The 16,937-nt window shown below is 43.1% G+C and overlaps 2 protein-coding genes across 2 annotated transcripts; one reads left to right on the top strand and one right to left on the bottom strand.

Moving 5' to 3' along the window:
• Window positions 1–7,541: 7,541 nt before the first annotated feature.
• On the top strand, window positions 7,542–12,764 carry si:ch1073-390k14.1 (deoxyribodipyrimidine photo-lyase). The gene is made up of 10 exons (XM_068723272.1): window positions 7,542–7,566; window positions 7,660–7,890; window positions 8,583–9,225; window positions 9,383–9,676; window positions 9,819–9,991; window positions 10,232–10,316; window positions 10,420–10,652; window positions 10,840–11,034; window positions 11,151–11,376; window positions 11,495–12,764. The coding sequence occupies exons 2-10, from the start codon at window positions 7,660–7,662 to the stop codon at window positions 12,037–12,039; spliced, it is 2,625 nt and encodes an 874-aa protein (XP_068579373.1). The 5' UTR covers window positions 7,542–7,566; the 3' UTR covers window positions 12,040–12,764.
• A 35-nt stretch (window positions 12,765–12,799) lies between these two features.
• Window positions 12,800–16,261, bottom strand: LOC137881811 (glycine cleavage system H protein, mitochondrial-like). The gene is made up of 5 exons (XM_068723940.1): window positions 15,681–16,261; window positions 15,384–15,469; window positions 15,189–15,252; window positions 14,197–14,328; window positions 12,800–13,370 (listed from the first exon to the last, which is right to left on the bottom strand). The coding sequence occupies exons 1-5, from the start codon at window positions 15,937–15,939 to the stop codon at window positions 13,273–13,275; spliced, it is 639 nt and encodes a 212-aa protein (XP_068580041.1). The 5' UTR covers window positions 15,940–16,261; the 3' UTR covers window positions 12,800–13,272.
• Window positions 16,262–16,937: the final 676 nt, after the last annotated feature.

Genomic DNA, 16,937 nt, shown 5'->3' on the forward strand with positions numbered 1-16,937 from the left:
AGGCCAGCTCATGTTTATGCATGATCCCAAAGCATGCTGCTGTGGTGGAGCCCCGAGTTAAAGAGACAGAGCTAAAATACATTCACACATTTGGACACAGCTCTGGTTCTTTGGATAAGGCTTCAGTCGAAGCGATGCTTTGCTATCAGATACATTTCAATCAGTTGTGCGTGTGTTGGCCCGTTTGTGACGTTGTGTATGCAGATAGACTACATCTTCGTCCAAATGAACACCATGCTGCTTCTGTTAATCTAAAAAAAATTGAGATCTAATTTTAGTTTTAAAAATCCCACTGCCCGACTAGATTGCTTTGGTATCTTCTACAGCTGATTTACAATCACTCACACACACACACACACACACACACACACACACACACACACACACACACACACACACACACACACGCACACACACAGAGTAATCAGTAAATGTCTTTGAAGGAGAGTTTGTTCAGCACTTCATCAGGTATAAAGTGGTTTTTATTTGGAAATGTGGTCCCTATCCATCTTTTAAATGACTTTTTAATGGTCGTCACACCATCCTAATCAATCATGTAGCAGAGCTAGCCTGCAAGCGCAAATACACTCTATTTATAATTCCTACATTCTGCTGCAAAAACTGACACTCTGTGCCTTCTTAGTGCTGTATACGAGCAGAAAAATTAGTGAAATTGTCCATCTGATTTTGTGGAAACATTAGAAAGACTTCCTATACCGATCACCAGCATCCTAGATATGAGGTACCCTTTGAAATCTGTCTTTATATTATATCTGCACTCTCTATACCTGTAGAAAGGGTGGATAGAATAGCTTTATAAAAATACTGCTGTTTATTGTCATTCTTGGGTGTCTCCACATTCAAGGCCACACTTTTTTCTTTTTTTGTGACCCTTCACCATCCCCCATCCACTGTGCACCCCCCCATCGCCCCCCCATTCAGTACTTTACATCTATAATGAGATACAAATACGCATCAGCAGGACAGTGTCTACGCCACGCGTCACTGTGTGAATATTACTCACACTTATTAGCTGGATTATGTTAATCTTTACACTCCCTGCTCACAGACAACAGACTCCCCATGATATGGGGGTGGTCACGGCAGTAAGCGTGTGCTGTCGCGTGTGTATGTGTGTATATATGTGTGTGTATGGCTGTATGTGTGTGTTGAAGAGATTGCCATGTTGTCAAACTGATCTGCATGTGAAAGGGCGGTCTAATTACATCACTTATGCAAATGAGAAATGCACATATGCATGCACATACATACACACCACTGACAGCTTACTACTGAGGTCAAAAAGACAGTGTGAGCTATTCTCTTATTGACTAACACGAGGTGGCATCACCACCTGTCAGAGATAGACATGTCTTGACAAAATACAGAGAAGTCACAAAGGATGTTTTGACACACTCCTTCAGATAAATTAGAAAAAAGAGTGGATGGGTCAAAATCACAGTAGACTAAAGCACTTAAACTGTTATTGGAAAATGTCCAACCGCATATTCACTGATTATTCTTTTTCAGACTGAAACATTGATAGTATCCGTGTTGGAATGATTGATTGAGTCTGACACATTTTAATTACGCCCAAATTAAATGAATTGGCTGGCGGACTATAAAACATTGCTGTTTAATAACGAGCCCCACCATTTGCCTTTTTTTTCTTGCTTCATCCAATCCCATTTTGGCTGCCTGCACCAAATAACCTCTCTCCATTTAATGATATGCAAATGAATTTTCATGAACCCCATGATCCCATGCGATGATTAAACTGAGATGACATTAGCTGCCATGCCGCTGCCACTGTCAGTGTTTCTGTCTGCCTCCTTTCTTTCTTCCTATCTCTACCATCTTTCTTCGTATCCACGGCCAACTGGTGATATTAAGGGGTTCATTGTCACCGCTCCCTTATGAATTTGCTTTGTGAAAGATAACATTCCGCGTATCCAGTGTTATTTCAGAGAAGTTTTTCCAATGGCAACAGAGATGGAGTGTCAGAGCAAAACATGTTGGTTCTCACACCACATGTGGTAGTGGTACACTGAAGACATGTCACAACAACGTACAAATATTGTAATGCAGTAACATCATACAGACGATTTTGGTAACCTTCCACATCTCTTCATTTTCCACTTCCAGTGCTCCCCTCCCACCGTTCCGTTTCAGTCTGGATCCAGCTCCACCTCTGCTGTCGTTTATTGTACTCCATTTGCATAATGAAGCCCAGGCTTAATTAAGATCCCACTGGAGTCTGGAGCCAAGGATGAAGGAAAGAAGGACGAGGAGAAGGGGAGGGGGGATCCGGCGTTCCTTAGCTTATCCGCACGTGTCCAAATAGGAGGCACAATTTAAGGGGGGAGTAAAGCGTTGACGAGCGATTAAATCGCTAATTATGATCGGCTGTTAGAATTAGTGTGTGGCTGTTAATTAGCTGCAGATGAGATGCCCAGACAGTTGCCCGCCCCTGACGACTGCAGCACCCTCCCTGACTGGCAATAGAGAAACACAGCGTGACACCCTGGAGATGATGCCAACACATCCCTCCCTTTAACACACACAGCAGTCTGAGGGGATATCCCTTTAAGAATGTCCCAGGTGTGCATGTGCAGGAAAGAGGCTCTTCATCATCCTTGTCCACCCACTCCCACTGTTCTTCGTTAGGCACAAAATTTCCTTTTTTTTCTTCTGCTATATCCTTTATTCATTTTGCTCATTATTTCTCATCTTCCACATACTCTTTCTCTTCATATTGGAATGGTATGATCCCTTGTAGGTCTTGTAATGGTCAGCAGCTTCCTTCCAGTGCAGCAATTGGCACTGAGCAGAGTTGGCATCGAGGAAATGTTTTCCGTCCAATACTCCTACCATAGTTGAATTTGGCTCTGGTTCAAACCTTCTGCTACTATTTATTGTCTGCATTTACTCTGCTTCTGGTGGCGCCCGCGAATGCCTCCCTGTTTGCGTTTGGCATGATGCCATCTCTGTTTTTGGGCTCTCCCTTGAGGGGATGCCATTGCCAAAACATTTAAAGGCATCCGAAATGTCCTGCTCACCGTATGGAGGTTTGAGTTTGCCAATGTGTGCGTTATGTTGGCTTGGCAGCGTGCCATCTTTCTCCTCGTGCCCTTGCCGCCCCTGAAAAAATGCCATCACAGAATCGCTGGCAACCGTTGCCTGGGCACCTCTTCTTGGCTTTGTCCAAGCAAACAAACGGCGATTAGCAGCAAATCCTCAGAGGTGAGTCCTCTTGTCTTTGACTAAGACAGTTATCCGCCGACCGCTTTAATCGCTCCGGGTATGCCACGACCGCAGGCTGGCATGGCGCCCGCTGGCTGGCACGATGTGGCTGGCATTGAGCGAAAGAAAATTTGAAAAATTAATGGAATGTAGGATTTTCCACCAACATTTTTCTTCGTATGATCAACGGTCATCACCATGTTACAGTTTACAGTTTCATAGTATCATCCATTTCGCTGCTATGCTTCCCTTCATCCAGCTACATCTGAGTCATCATGTGTCTTCTGGCATCGTCCTCATTTCTATGCTCTGCTGTCCTCTAATATCTTCTGTATCTTCCTTTTCTCTGCCCGCTCTGCTGTTCGTTTCGCCCCATTGTGCCTGTGCCAAGGTGGCACCATGGTAGCAGTATGGAGGTCTGTTTCTCTTCCTCTTCTATTCTTATTGTCCTCACCCCTTCGCCCGTGCCCATGCCCGCCCCCGCTCAAGTCCTGACTGGATGGCACTGTGCCAACCTGCCACCGCCATCGCTCTCATTTGTAGCTCATCCCTCCGTTGCCCTTCCCCCTGTCTCTACATTTCCATCCCTCTCGCTTCTCCTTCTCTCATTCATCCACTTTCTAAATCATTTATCCTCTGTGTGTATGAAATTCTGCATTTGAAAATGAATACAACATTAGCTAATTGACAGATGTACAACTTTTCATTTCTCAAATGCGCGCCGCAAATCGTCGGTCTTTGTTGTCATTTGGAAGACTTTTTTGGCACCTGAAGGAATGCTCAGAGTTACTGCCCTTGTCGATAATTACCGCAGCAGTTACTTATTCCACCGAGACAAGAGGAGAAAGACGAAGAGAGCCCTGAGTTTGGATAAAGCTTGTGTTGTTTTAATTAACTTTTACCAACCCCCATCATGTGTGCTTTTTTTTTTCTTCTCTAAGAGCCCTATGCTAGTTGTGCTTGTCCACACACATACTATACATTAATGCAATTGATCCGATTATCACTAAAATCAACTGTGTACCATTGACCTCGCCCGCTTTTCTAATATGACCCTTGTTTCTTTGTCCTCCTTTTTAAAATATCTTATGTCAAACAATAGCTGCCAGTGGTGGTGGAGCCATTAAGCAAATACTCTCATTAGTACACAAAACATAATGAATATGTAAATGATGTGTGTAATTTATGCATGGGCTGAGAGACTTGTTCTCTTTTCAATCCTCCATTGTAATCACTCTATGTATATCCCCTTTCCTTAAAACTTGACACTCTTACACCAATTTTTTCTCTTTTCTTAGACCACCAACTGTGAATGAATCCACGGGGGACTTCTTGAGGTCTCACTATTATCTTTTTTATTTTGTGTTTTTAACACATTTCTCCTCGCCTTTAACCATGGTTTGTAGTGTATAATGGTCTCTCAGAGACTCTCTGTTTGCTTCTTCCTGCTCACAGCCTCCTCTCCAAAAACAAACCCTGCAGTGACGCATTAAACCAACAACTGAGTGTTTGAACAAGGTCTTTCTTCCAGGAATATGAATACTGAATAATCTATCCACTAAATCACGTCCACACTAGATTGTGTTGTATGCTGTATTTTGTCTTTGTCCCTTTGTGACATGCGTTGATCTTAATGTGTGGTCCAAACTGTGTGGTAAATTCAAGCTCGCCCTGATAGACGGTGAGTAGCCTTGCGCCTGTCTAGGATAAACACCTATAATACTCTGGCTCCCTTGGCAATCACCATAGCAACAAACCATGGTGCCCACGTGAGTTGCATAATAAGATGTTCTCCAAGAGCACAGACCATAAAGCGGCGACAAACTAAACACCCGCAACGATGAATTCAGAAAATAAATATTCAAATGTCAAAGTTATCAATAGGCTTGCATCACATAACAAACACTGTCAGATGCTCATGCACCTTCTCTCTGTCTCTCCAGGCCTTAACAGGTGCTGATGAGCCACAGTCAATGATTGTAATGAGCTATCGATCACCGTGGGAAAACCAAGGGACAGAGAGGGGTGAGGGAGGTAGGGGGAACCAGAGGACACACACACAAACAGAAGGAAGTGGACTGCCAGGGAAAAAAAAAACTTCAAATGAACTTAATGGAGACAAGCTACCGAAGACAGGGTATCAATACTTGCTTTAATCAAGTCCTTATCTCCTATTGTTCTGCTTAAAATAGAATATATGGGGAAGTGCTTTTTTGCCAGCGCAGGTTGAATGGAAGTGTTCAACTGAGAGCAGCTTCTGGACAGGCTGATCTGCTCAGGATGACCATGCAGACATGGTTGTCATGACTGAGTTCAGATGCCAGTGAATGGCACTGACGCAGTATCTCTATTTTCCTCTTTTTGTGCTGTGTGCACATGGAGTGGAGGCAGACAGCTTTAGGGAAGGGGGAGGTGCGTTGTGTGTGTGTGTGTGTGTGTCGTGTGTGTTGGCTGGCGTTTCAGATAATGAAATGCAGCAGGGAACAAAGAGCTGGGGGCCCCTATTCTCTGTGCTGCAGCTTCATTTTCACTCCCGTCAGTCTATGATTCTTCCATACCCTCTTTCTTGTGTACGTGTATGTGTGTGTTTATGTTTGTATGAGCGGTTTGTTGTGTGTACCAGTGTCCCCTCCTCCTCCTGTTAGTATTCTGCATGGCAGATCCCCCTAATGTAATAACTGTGTCTGCATGTCTAATTTACAGCAGGAGAGAGTAAATAGCCTGTGGTTAATTACAGTACGTGTGTGTGTGCGTGTGTGTGTGTGTGTGTGTGTGTGTGTGTGTGTGTGTGTGTGTCTATGCATGCGTCTACATGCGCGTGGGTGTGTCAGAATGATTTATGAGTTGCAAATAGCTACACCAGTGGCCCGTTTCTCCTCACTTAGTTTTTAATCTGTCTTTCCATTAATTTTCCTGGAGACGTTATTATGGTTTTATAACGGTGTGCACGACGATGCACATGTGAGTGCACATATGTGTTAATGAGACAAAGGTGAGGACATTTTGTGAGAATCGAGGCCATTTGAGCACCTGAGCTGTACTTCGCTTTTCTCTCTTCAGACTTCTCCATTTCCTTTCCTTCCTTTTTCTTTTCCGCTGCTTCATTCACTCTCGTCATTGAGAGCCACAATGAACACAGATCTTTATTGACAGTACACGGTAGAACATGGAAACAGCAGGTCAATCCGTTTAGCCCAAGGGCCGATACACCAATTCACCAATTTGTCAGTGTTAGTTTGAGAGAGAAAAGCAGCTAATCTCTCCTCTCTGCTCTCTATTGATCACACACTTAGACTCCACTTCTCTGTCTAAACACTATTGATTCTCTCTCTCTCTCAATCTCTTTCTCTCTCTCCCTCTCTTTCTGACTTGCTCTCGCCACATACCATAGCTCTCAACACATCTTCCCTTCATACACTGACTTCTTCTTCAATAAAAGCTTGAATAAAGGAGTATGCATGTCCTTGGCTTGTACATGAAACCCCCAGTCATATTTTGGATGAATTTAAAATACAGCTTTGATTAATTTCAGTACTACAGTATTATAACTGGAGCTTATCAACTATACAAAGCATTTTAGTGTTTGGTCCACATATGTCACATATTATTGTTCCCTGCTGCGTACATTCACAAGCTTATGCATGGTCTCATTAAAGAAATCAATTACTTAACAACTCCTCTACAGCTTGAATACGGACCATGATTAAAAATTCACTGCTGGGTACACTGTCTCCTGGCTTTGTTTATCAGTCACACATCACAGGGTGAACTTGAAAAGGACCACATTCCTGTCAAGATGAAGGCTATGCAAAAAATATAGAATGATTATCTTAAAGGAGATCTTCATTTTCACATCAATAAGAATGACCGAAAGATCTTTATTTGATTGGATTTAGCTTGTGTGGGTCCTTGTCATGGCACATTTGAGTTGAAGCGTAGATTACCATGTCAGTGTAATCATTACTGTAGATTAAACAGGGAGGAAGAGAGAGAAACCTCTGACAAAAAAGAGAAATTCCCGAAGCATTTATTATATATTTAACCCTCTACCCTAATATCAAATTAAAGAAATATAAACAAGGGAATCCCAAACGTTACTCAGATGCTGTGATAAAAAACAGCCAGGTACCCATGGGTTTCACTATCAACCCAACATAACTCTTATTTATTAGACTGGTACACCCCCTACAGGTGAGATCAATCCATTACAAACCTTTCACTTTGCAGGTTACAAAACACCAACACATGGCTTGTGTAACTCTGCATCAGCTGTTTGATAACCGGTACTGAAGAGTAGGTTCAGGACGTGGGGCGCATTGTGTGGTAAATATTTGTTTAAACTATGCAGTAGATGAGTATTCACAGCTGTTTTACAGTCATTTATTGCTACAATTGATTGTTACCTTACATTTGAAGATGCCTCCTTCAGCGGCTGCTCGCGAAGACAGTAAAGTGTTAGTGAGGAAGACGTTAAGGGAAGTGCTGGTGGGTCGAGAGGATCCAGAGGGATTCTTTGCGACGTGTGTGTCCGCTCTGGGGCACCAGGAGACCCGCTCACAGTTCCTGTCCCTCATCCAGCCTCTGTCCACGGCCAACGGACCCCTGCACTCCACCCTCACCTCCATTTACAAGGAATACTTCTCTAAGGTCAGTGTTTATTTAGTATACGATTATAAGTAACGTTATTACTATCAGGTTGCAATGTTAGCCTTTTAAGATAAGAATACATACCAACGATAATAGCTGACTCTTGGCTGAGTTAACATGCTTCACCAGACACTTCTTCAGTGTAACTACTTGTCTCTGGGCTGTGCTCGTCTATCTGCTCTGTAGAGATGGTAGGGAGCGTTAAAGTTAGCGTGTGTCATCTTAGCACCTGCGGTGGGAGCAGCTCCTCCCTAATAGCAACGTGAGTTTACAACCAAGAAGTGTTGTTACAATGTCTTTTAAAAAAAAGTATGAGGAGTACGTAGGGCTTAAAAAAAAAAAATACATTTCAAGTTGACACTGTTGACAGCAACCTTGATAGTCTATAATAAAGTCTAAATCAAAACTTGGTTATTTGTCACTTCCACAATCATACATAGTACAGCGTGTAGTTACATTCTGTTGTGCCTTGCTCCTGAAAGCAACAAACAAATAGAAAATAATTGCCTAATTTTTGCAAAACACCAACCCTGGTTTTTGATCATATACAGTACACAGGTTATAACTATTTTTTTTTTTACTATTTTCACATTTCAAATATTATACATACAATTTGTCATTTCCACCCCAATGACTATATGTAGTTGTTTTATCATTAAACATAATCATGGATTGTCCTAATTCAATTGTAGAATGAAGATGATGAACTGGAACTTGCACTGGCACTCTCTCTACTGGAAATGAAAGATCAGCAGCTGTCGACCCCCAACCAAGAGTCCCAACCTCAGCAACCTGGAGACAGACCGAATCAACTGACCTCCATATCTCAGCCACAGGGAAGCAGACACACAAAGCTAGCAGATGTAGTTGTCAGGAGAAAAAACAACAACTTACCACAAACTGGACCCTGGGTCAAGGCGAACCGACCACAGACAAACCAAGAAACTGAGCTTCAGAAAAGCACCCATGTTGACAAATATGAAAAGGAGACACCAGGAACAAGTCAGAACAAGTCTGGCTCAATTTCCAAGCAAGACACGGTTGAAGAAAGTGACAAAATGATGGACGAGGGAGATTTGAATCCATCAGGGAAACCAACACGCAAAATGAACAGGCGACAGCGGCGTAAAGGCGCTCGCCAGCAGGTTGTAGGTTTGCCCTGTTCTCCGTCAGCTCTGCCACCGGTTCTGCTGTGGTTCAGGAGGGACCTGCGACTTTGGGACAACCCTGCTCTCACTGGCTCATTGGAGGTTGGGGCACCTGTCATCCCTGTCTTCATCTGGAGCCCCGAGGAGGAGGAGGGACCTGGGATCACAGTGGCTATGGGGGGAGCTTGTAAGTTCACAGAGAAAATAGTGATTATTGGCCATCTTTGTCAAAGCACAATGTATCTCTGCTCTTTGTGGTGGCTGCGCTCGCCATATAACTTCACATATAGAACTAAAGCTTAGTCTCCTGACTGTTGTCCATCACACCTTTTCTTTTTCAACAGGTAAATACTGGCTTCATCAAGCTTTGTCTTGTTTCTCTTCTTCTCTGGAGCACATTGGCAGCCATCTTGTCTTTTTCAAGGCAAATGGATCTTCTTTGCATACCCTTAAGGAGCTAGTAAAGGAGACCAGGGCGAGAACTGTCGTGGCAAATGCCGTCTATGAGCCATGGCTGAAGGAGAGGGATGATGTGGTGGTGTCAGCCCTTCAGAAAGATGGTATTGATTGCAGGATGTTCCACTCGTACTGTCTCAGAGACCCTTACTCTGTCAGCACGGAAGGTGTTGGACTCAGAGGTTAGTCACAACTAAATTAATATGATGTTTGCTTAAATATTTGTGGTAAATATCAAAGCTTAAAATATGTCTACTAATACAGGCCTATTGGAAAGAAATTCATTTGGTTGGTGAACTCCTGTTATTTCTTCTCTTGATTTAGGAATAGGTTCAGTGTCTCACTTCATGAACTGCTGTAGACAGAACCCAGGGTCTGCGTTAGGGGCCCCTCTGGACCCTCCTGCATCTCTCCCCACACCTGCCCACTGGCCTCAGGGTGTCTCTTTGGGCACGCTAGGCCTGGCACGCATGCCCCGCAGGAAGGATGGCACAACGGTCAGTAACCACAGCAGAGCAGCCCTTCAGGGCCGAGCTGTAGCCCAGTGTAAATTAAGATTAGGTCATGAATGGGTGCATGGCTGCATGTCATCCCTCTTTCTCTCCCCTGCCTTTCCTGTCACTCTTCAAGTTATCACTATCCAATAAAGCAGAGATGCTAGAAAATGATCTTAGAAAAGGAGATTAGGTTACATCATGAAGACCTCAATATATTTCTTTGTTCATTTTGGCATTCAGATTGACTGGGCAGCTAACATCCGTAAATCTTGGGATTTCAGCGAGGAAGGAGCATGTGCCCGGCTAGAGGCCTTTCTGAATGATGGTGAGACACCTTGTGTGCACTTTGTAAACATATGTGTTTGGAGGAATGTTAATACGTGTGACATTGATCTTACAGTAGCATATGATTCTTCCATCAATTCAAGGTGTGTACAGATATGAAAAAGAGTCCGGCAGGGCAGATGCCCCAAATACCAGCTGCCTGTCTCCCTACCTTCACTTTGGTCAGCTCAGCCCACGCTGGCTGTTGTGGGACGCCAAAGGGGCACGCTGTCGACCCCCAAAGTTCCAACGCAAACTGGCGTGGAGAGATCTGGCTTACTGGCAGCTGACATTGTTTCCTGACCTCCCATGGGAATCCCTCAGACCTCCATACAAGGTAGAAATTGGCTACGGACATGTTGATGACACATTAACATGTACTATAAGTGTTACTCATAAATGCAAAGAAAAAAAATATGTGAAGTGGAACTATCCTTCACTTTTTTCAATTACTAAAAAGCCTATATCACATAATGAAGAACTGTTTTTATGACAAAGCATTATTCATCCACTGGTATGTGCAGGCTCTGCGATGGAGCAGTGATCGTGGCCACCTGAAGGCCTGGCAGCGGGGGCGAACAGGCTACCCTCTGGTGGACGCAGCCATGAGGCAGCTGTGGCTGACGGGCTGGATGAACAACTACATGAGACATGTGGTGGCGTCTTTTCTGATCGCATATCTCTATCTGCCCTGGCAAGAAGGTTATCGCTGGTTCCAGGTGAGACGTGCATGTATAAAAGGCACAAAATGCTCTCACATAGCTATCACAAATCAGCAACACATAGTATAATAAGTACTACTTACTGACTGTGTCCAACATTTACATGTGTTTAGGACACCCTGGTGGATGCTGATGTTGCCATAGATGCTATGATGTGGCAGAATGGGGGCATGTGTGGTCTGGATCACTGGAACTTTGTCATGCACCCCGTCGATGCAGCAATGACCTGTGACCCCTACGGCAGCTATGTTAGGAAATGGTGTCCCGAACTTGCAGATCTGCCCGATGAGCTTATTCACAAACCCTGGAAATGTCCCGCGTCCATGCTTCGACGTGCAGGTGAGGAAACGATCATGCTCAGTGTGAAAAAATGTTGGTTTGGAAACACGCTACCTACCGGTTACAGTTCCACACCTTAACATATAAATCTCCTTTCCCTGCTATCCTCCCTGCTTAGGTGTGGTCTTTGGCCAGACATATGCTGAGCGAATAGTTACAGACCTGGAGGAGCGGAGAAGTCATTCCCTGCAAGATGTAGCTCTGGTGCGAAAAGAGTTTGGACAGTACGTGGACAAGCGTTCAGGTTGCGACTTGGTGCCTCTGCCCCCACGCCTCGTCTCTCAGGCTCTGGGCTTATCACACAGGGATGGCGGTGTGGTAACAGAAGGGAAGCAGTTCCTGTTACCCGTTATCACCCGCATGGAATTCAAACACCAGCAGGAAGATCCAGATGCAGATGCCGCCTCAAACCCCTACAATGCTGTTCTAAAAGGATACGTGAGCCGCAAGAGGGATGAGACCATTGCCTTTCTTAATGAGAGAGACTTCACTGCCAGTGTGATGTTCGAGGGAGTTCAGAGAAAGGAGCGGCTGGAGAGCAATCATCGCAGAATCGAGGGACTCCCTCAGCCTCCTGCACCTCGGGGCAGAGCCAGACGAACTCCAACAGCCAAGGACAGGTTTTCTGTGGTACCTGGTGGGGGCGTCTCCTCAGTCAGGTGACCCAGAGGTCCAGATGGAAAGTTTACAGGTTCTAAGTGACCAGACAGTTGCTAGCTATAAAATGCACAAGTACAAAATGTTACAGAACAATAGTCTTCAAGTGCAAAGATGAGGAAAGAACAAACTCTACACTGGACTCTAGACTTTGGATAGAGTGAGGACAATTTGTTGAGACAACGGAGACAAAGGTTGCAAGAGGGTTGCAGAAAGCTCATTCAAAACATTTTGTACATTTAGTATTCCGCAAATTCACACAAATCTGAGGTGTTACACAAAAATATACATTACGCCTTTGAGTCGTAAGTGGGGGAAAAAGGCATTTTGTGTCATCTCAGCAGGTCTTTTTTAAATAGGTCAACCGAATAAAGAAAATGTTAGTTGTCAGTGTTTGTATCAAAATAAATAAGTTAAGTTTGAGGTGACATCTTATGTTTTGAATTTTGGTTCAGGGGCTACCTTTTATATATAGCTGTATATTGGGTGATTATTTTTGGTTGGAAATATGTGTGGACATAATAGGTGGGTTTACTCAAACTTTTGAGTGATGCAAATTATTAAATACACAAATGTAATTTATATTTGACGCTTTGACAAGTGTCAAGCATATTACCTGTTCAATACCCGTGTAATGACAAAGATCTTGTGTAGTCACATGAGTGACACTACATTACAAGCAGTATTTTTTTTTTCTTAAACTGCCCACTTTTATAATAAGAAGTCTAGACTTTGGGATTTAATAAAAATGACAGAAAACACAATGTCTCAGGAAATGTTTATTTTCTAATTTTAAGGTACCATGTCTACAGTTTAGCCGTCATACATGCAGAGTAGACCAACATTATCATTGATACCATAAAAACCAAAGTGCTTTTTAAAGTCTGACAATGTCCTACAACAGAGATTCAAGTTTTCCTTTGAATGAAATGTATGGAAACTGCTCTATTGACTGAGCCTCAGGCTCTTCTGTTTGGGGATTTGAGGCTGCAAAAACTCAACACAGGGTGTTTAGTCAGTGCAGATTCACAGGTCCCCTAAAGTCAGTCTTTAACAGTAGATAAAGGATTCCTAATATTCACAGCTTTACAACACTGGCAGGTCAGCCTTCTGGAGCTCCACTGGTGGATGCTAAGCATAGCGTTGTAGCTGACACAGGCACAACTTGTGGATCTTCCTGCCAGTAGTGTTTGAAAAGGAGAAGGGGCGAGTAGCACTTATTACTGTAGAGGTGTTAGGTTAGTCCTCGATGGAGCGGATGTATCTCTCATAGGCTGCTTCATCCATTAGAGTATCCAGCTCTGCAGGGTTGCCAATGGTCATCTTCATCAGCCAACCTATATTGAATAGGTTAAAATCCGGTTAAGCAGTGATTTTAGGACCCTTTTGCATACTCAAGCCCATTCCACACAAGTCAAATGTTCTTATATATCTCTGCTACCGTCTTTTCTAGGCAGGCACTGATCCATCACAGTGAAGAATGTTTGAACAAAGTTACATTTTCCATGCACAGAAAAGCAGTTATGAGTGAATTTAAAATTCTGCAGTGCATTGTCATGCAGTGATAATGTAATTCTGACATGTTCTGTGTGATGGATAACTGTATCAACTGAGCTTTAAGTCTCTAAGTGGAGTAGTAATTTAAGTACTTCCAAAATAGAGAATGGGCTAAAACATGCAAAGTCATTGTTATAGATGAAGTCAAGAGTAAAGATGGTTCACACTTGAAAGATAAAATATGCTATTAAAGGTTTATTTTTACAAACAAAATAACAGATTGAACGAGGTATCCATTTCCAAAACAGGCTTCATCTCCTTAATCCCACAGTGGCTGCCTTCTATGTTGTGTTGCATTACTGCCATCTACTGTCCAAACAATAAGAAAGCTAGTGAGCCTTTCCTTAGCGCATAAACTTCTTCTCAGTGTATCGACTCTAAACACTGAACAAATATATTTAACACTATGTACACCAATCTGCAGTAATAATTTTCAGAAGGTAAACAAAGACTAGTGTCAATTAAAAACCACACAAATGACCGTAGGACTCCAGAGTGTTGTTAACAGACAAACATCATACTTAAACTGTGCGCTTGTTTAAGCTCTAACTAGAGGCTAAAGTATACTACATAGACTTGGCTACGTGTTGGTATGTATGTGCTTACCATCTTTGTAGCAAGATTTGTTCACCAGACCGGGATTGTCTGCCAGTAGTGCATTAACCTCTACAACTTCTCCAGTCAAAGGGGAATAAAGCTCACTGGCAGCCTTCACACTTTCCAGAGCTCCAAACTCATCTGTGACAGTAGACATTAGAAACAAATGCATTTATATAAGTTAGGTCATTTCAGAATGGCACAGAAAGCAAAAGGCAAATATTGCTGGGTTATGTTGACATTAACTACGGTAGGCTTTTTGTGGCATGGTGACAATTCATGCATTTGTCCAAACACCATTTATTTTTTAATTATGGATGGAAAGTAGCCAAGCAATTACTTGTTTCTCAACACAACAGCATCGGAGGGAGAAAAAAATTGGATCTCGCTTTAAAATGCAAAATCATTTATTTAGATTATTATTATTTAAATATCTTGTTGGAAAAACTGCAAGCTAAAAATATTGGGCATTTTTCAGACAGATTCTCTTAAACAAACAGGCAAAATAAGCCAAACTTATCTGGATGTAATTTTTTTAAACTTAGTTGAACTAAAATAAGATTTTTTTAAATGCGTTAAAAACGCCCAGATTATTGAGCTTTAAAGCCTTTGCATTGAAAGCAAGTGTAGCGATCTTCCTGTCATCTACCAAGTAAAGCCTGTGGTGACACTATCAACATGCTAATGATTGATTATCTTATTTTGTCAAAGAACAGAGAGGAATCATCGTTTGTTTTGCCCACTAGTCAGATACCTTTAGAAAAAAATAAATATATATAATATATTGTAGTCATCAAATCCTTTAAAACAATACTCAGATAATCAAAACAAATGTGTCAAATTGATGTTATATTAGTTCCACCAACTACAAATGGTCCACAGTTTGAACGTTCTTCTCCACGCCACTAAATAAGATGCATGCCATCAGGATTTATTCCTTCATAATAGTATTTTACATGCGTGTGCTGTCAGCCTGAGCCACACTGGCCTCAACTTCATACCTTGTTGAGCCAGCTGTGTTCCCACCTCTGGTAGTCCACAGTAAACTACATCTCCCAGAGCCTCCTGCAAGCGACAGAAAGCAAGGTCAAAGACTGCAGCAAAAGTATTTACTTTGTTGTGTGCTAGTGCAAGTAACCTACACGTGTGTGTGAGCGTATGCGTGTCTGTGTGGGTTCACGCACGAGAGAACTTACTTGCGCAAACTTGCTGATCCCGACAGTCCCAACAGCTCCGTCGTCTTCTACTCGGATCCATTCGTGCTTGTCTGTGAATTTAAGTGCTGCAAGATAACACAACAGACTCAGACCACAACGAGCCTCCCACTGGACGAGTGCGAAGTATTTTGTAATGTATGACAACCAGAATAAACACAGACAGACATGAAGCAACGTCGTCAGCTCACGTGTCCTTTTCTCTAGCTAATGTTACCCTCTAGCAACCGAACATGTTAGCTAACATACTACAATAAAACACATCAACGGGGGGAATACCTGCTGTTAAACGACAAGATGTGGCTAGCGTTCTTCCAAAGTAAGGTTGAGATGCCAGCCGCAGCGGTGAGAGTGTTGCCGAGCGATTAAGTAAAGGCAAAACTGTGAAAAAGTTGGAAGACAGGGAGCGGAATAGCCCACAGGCGGCCATCTTTGTCGCGTACTGATGAGAGCGTCGAATTCTTCTTCGTGGATCTGCACGCCGCCGAGCTTCTTCTTCTTCGAGATTAATCAGCAGATGGCGCGCGTAAAGTTGCATTGCAGGCACCTTGTGGAGTTAGTTAACCCCTACAGCAGAGGTAACCAGCACGGTGCCCGCGGGCAACCTGGTCGCCCGCAGGGACCTCGTGAGTCGCCCGCAAGGCATGTTCTAAAAATAGCACTAGTCACCATTGAGCTCCGTCTAAAAATGTGAGTTGCTGTTCTTTTTTAATCAAAAACGCTTACATTAATATCGTTTGAAATGACAATAGCTCTTGTCATAGGAGAGTAGGGGAGAGACAGCCAGGACGAGGGCGCCGCACCGCACTAGGTTTTCAGGTTCCGAATGGCGGGGGCTTCTCGTTGGCTGCGGACGCGCGGCCCCAGCTGCCCCCGCACGAGCGCACCCCGTCGTTAGGTCCGTCGGTCCTCGGAACAGGCCGCGGAGCAACGGAGGGTTGGATTTCTCTTCTCCCCCCTCCCCTCGGCTATAGACGAGACTTTTTACTAGTTTCGTCGTGGAGAAAAGGGTACCAAAAATAAAAAGCTGGTGACTACAGACGGGGTTCCCGCTATGACGGGCCGGCATGCAGGCTTCATTGCACAATGCAAAGGTGACCCAGACTTCCCAACATTTTGTGATGAGTAATAATGTAATAGGATTCATTTAAAAATGTGAAAGAGTTGATTTATAATCTTACACAATTGATAATTTGTATAAACATGGGACAGAGTTCATGATTTGTTCAAAAATGTTACAAAGGTAGTGGTTGGTACAAACCAGACATGATTTGAAAATATGACAGTTAATGATTTCCTAAAACATGTTAGAAGTGATAATTTGTACAAAAAAATATTTTTGAACAAAATACACAATCATTGTTAATAATTATTGTGCGGAATAATTAACATTGACATGTGATCAGACAGTCTCTTCACATATATTATTATTGTTGTTATTAAGAGGTGATCTGTGCAACTTTGTTATTCAGGAAGTTTGTATCAAACAAGTAGCCCTTCGTACTACTCATTACCCTTAAAGTAGCTCTCCGTTTC

This window comes from Cebidichthys violaceus, unplaced genomic scaffold, assembly GCF_023349555.1.
Source record: "Cebidichthys violaceus isolate CVI_PGR_0920_01 unplaced genomic scaffold, fCebVio1.0.p SCAF_3, whole genome shotgun sequence".
NCBI classification, from domain to species: Eukaryota; Metazoa; Chordata; class Actinopteri; order Perciformes; family Stichaeidae; genus Cebidichthys; species Cebidichthys violaceus.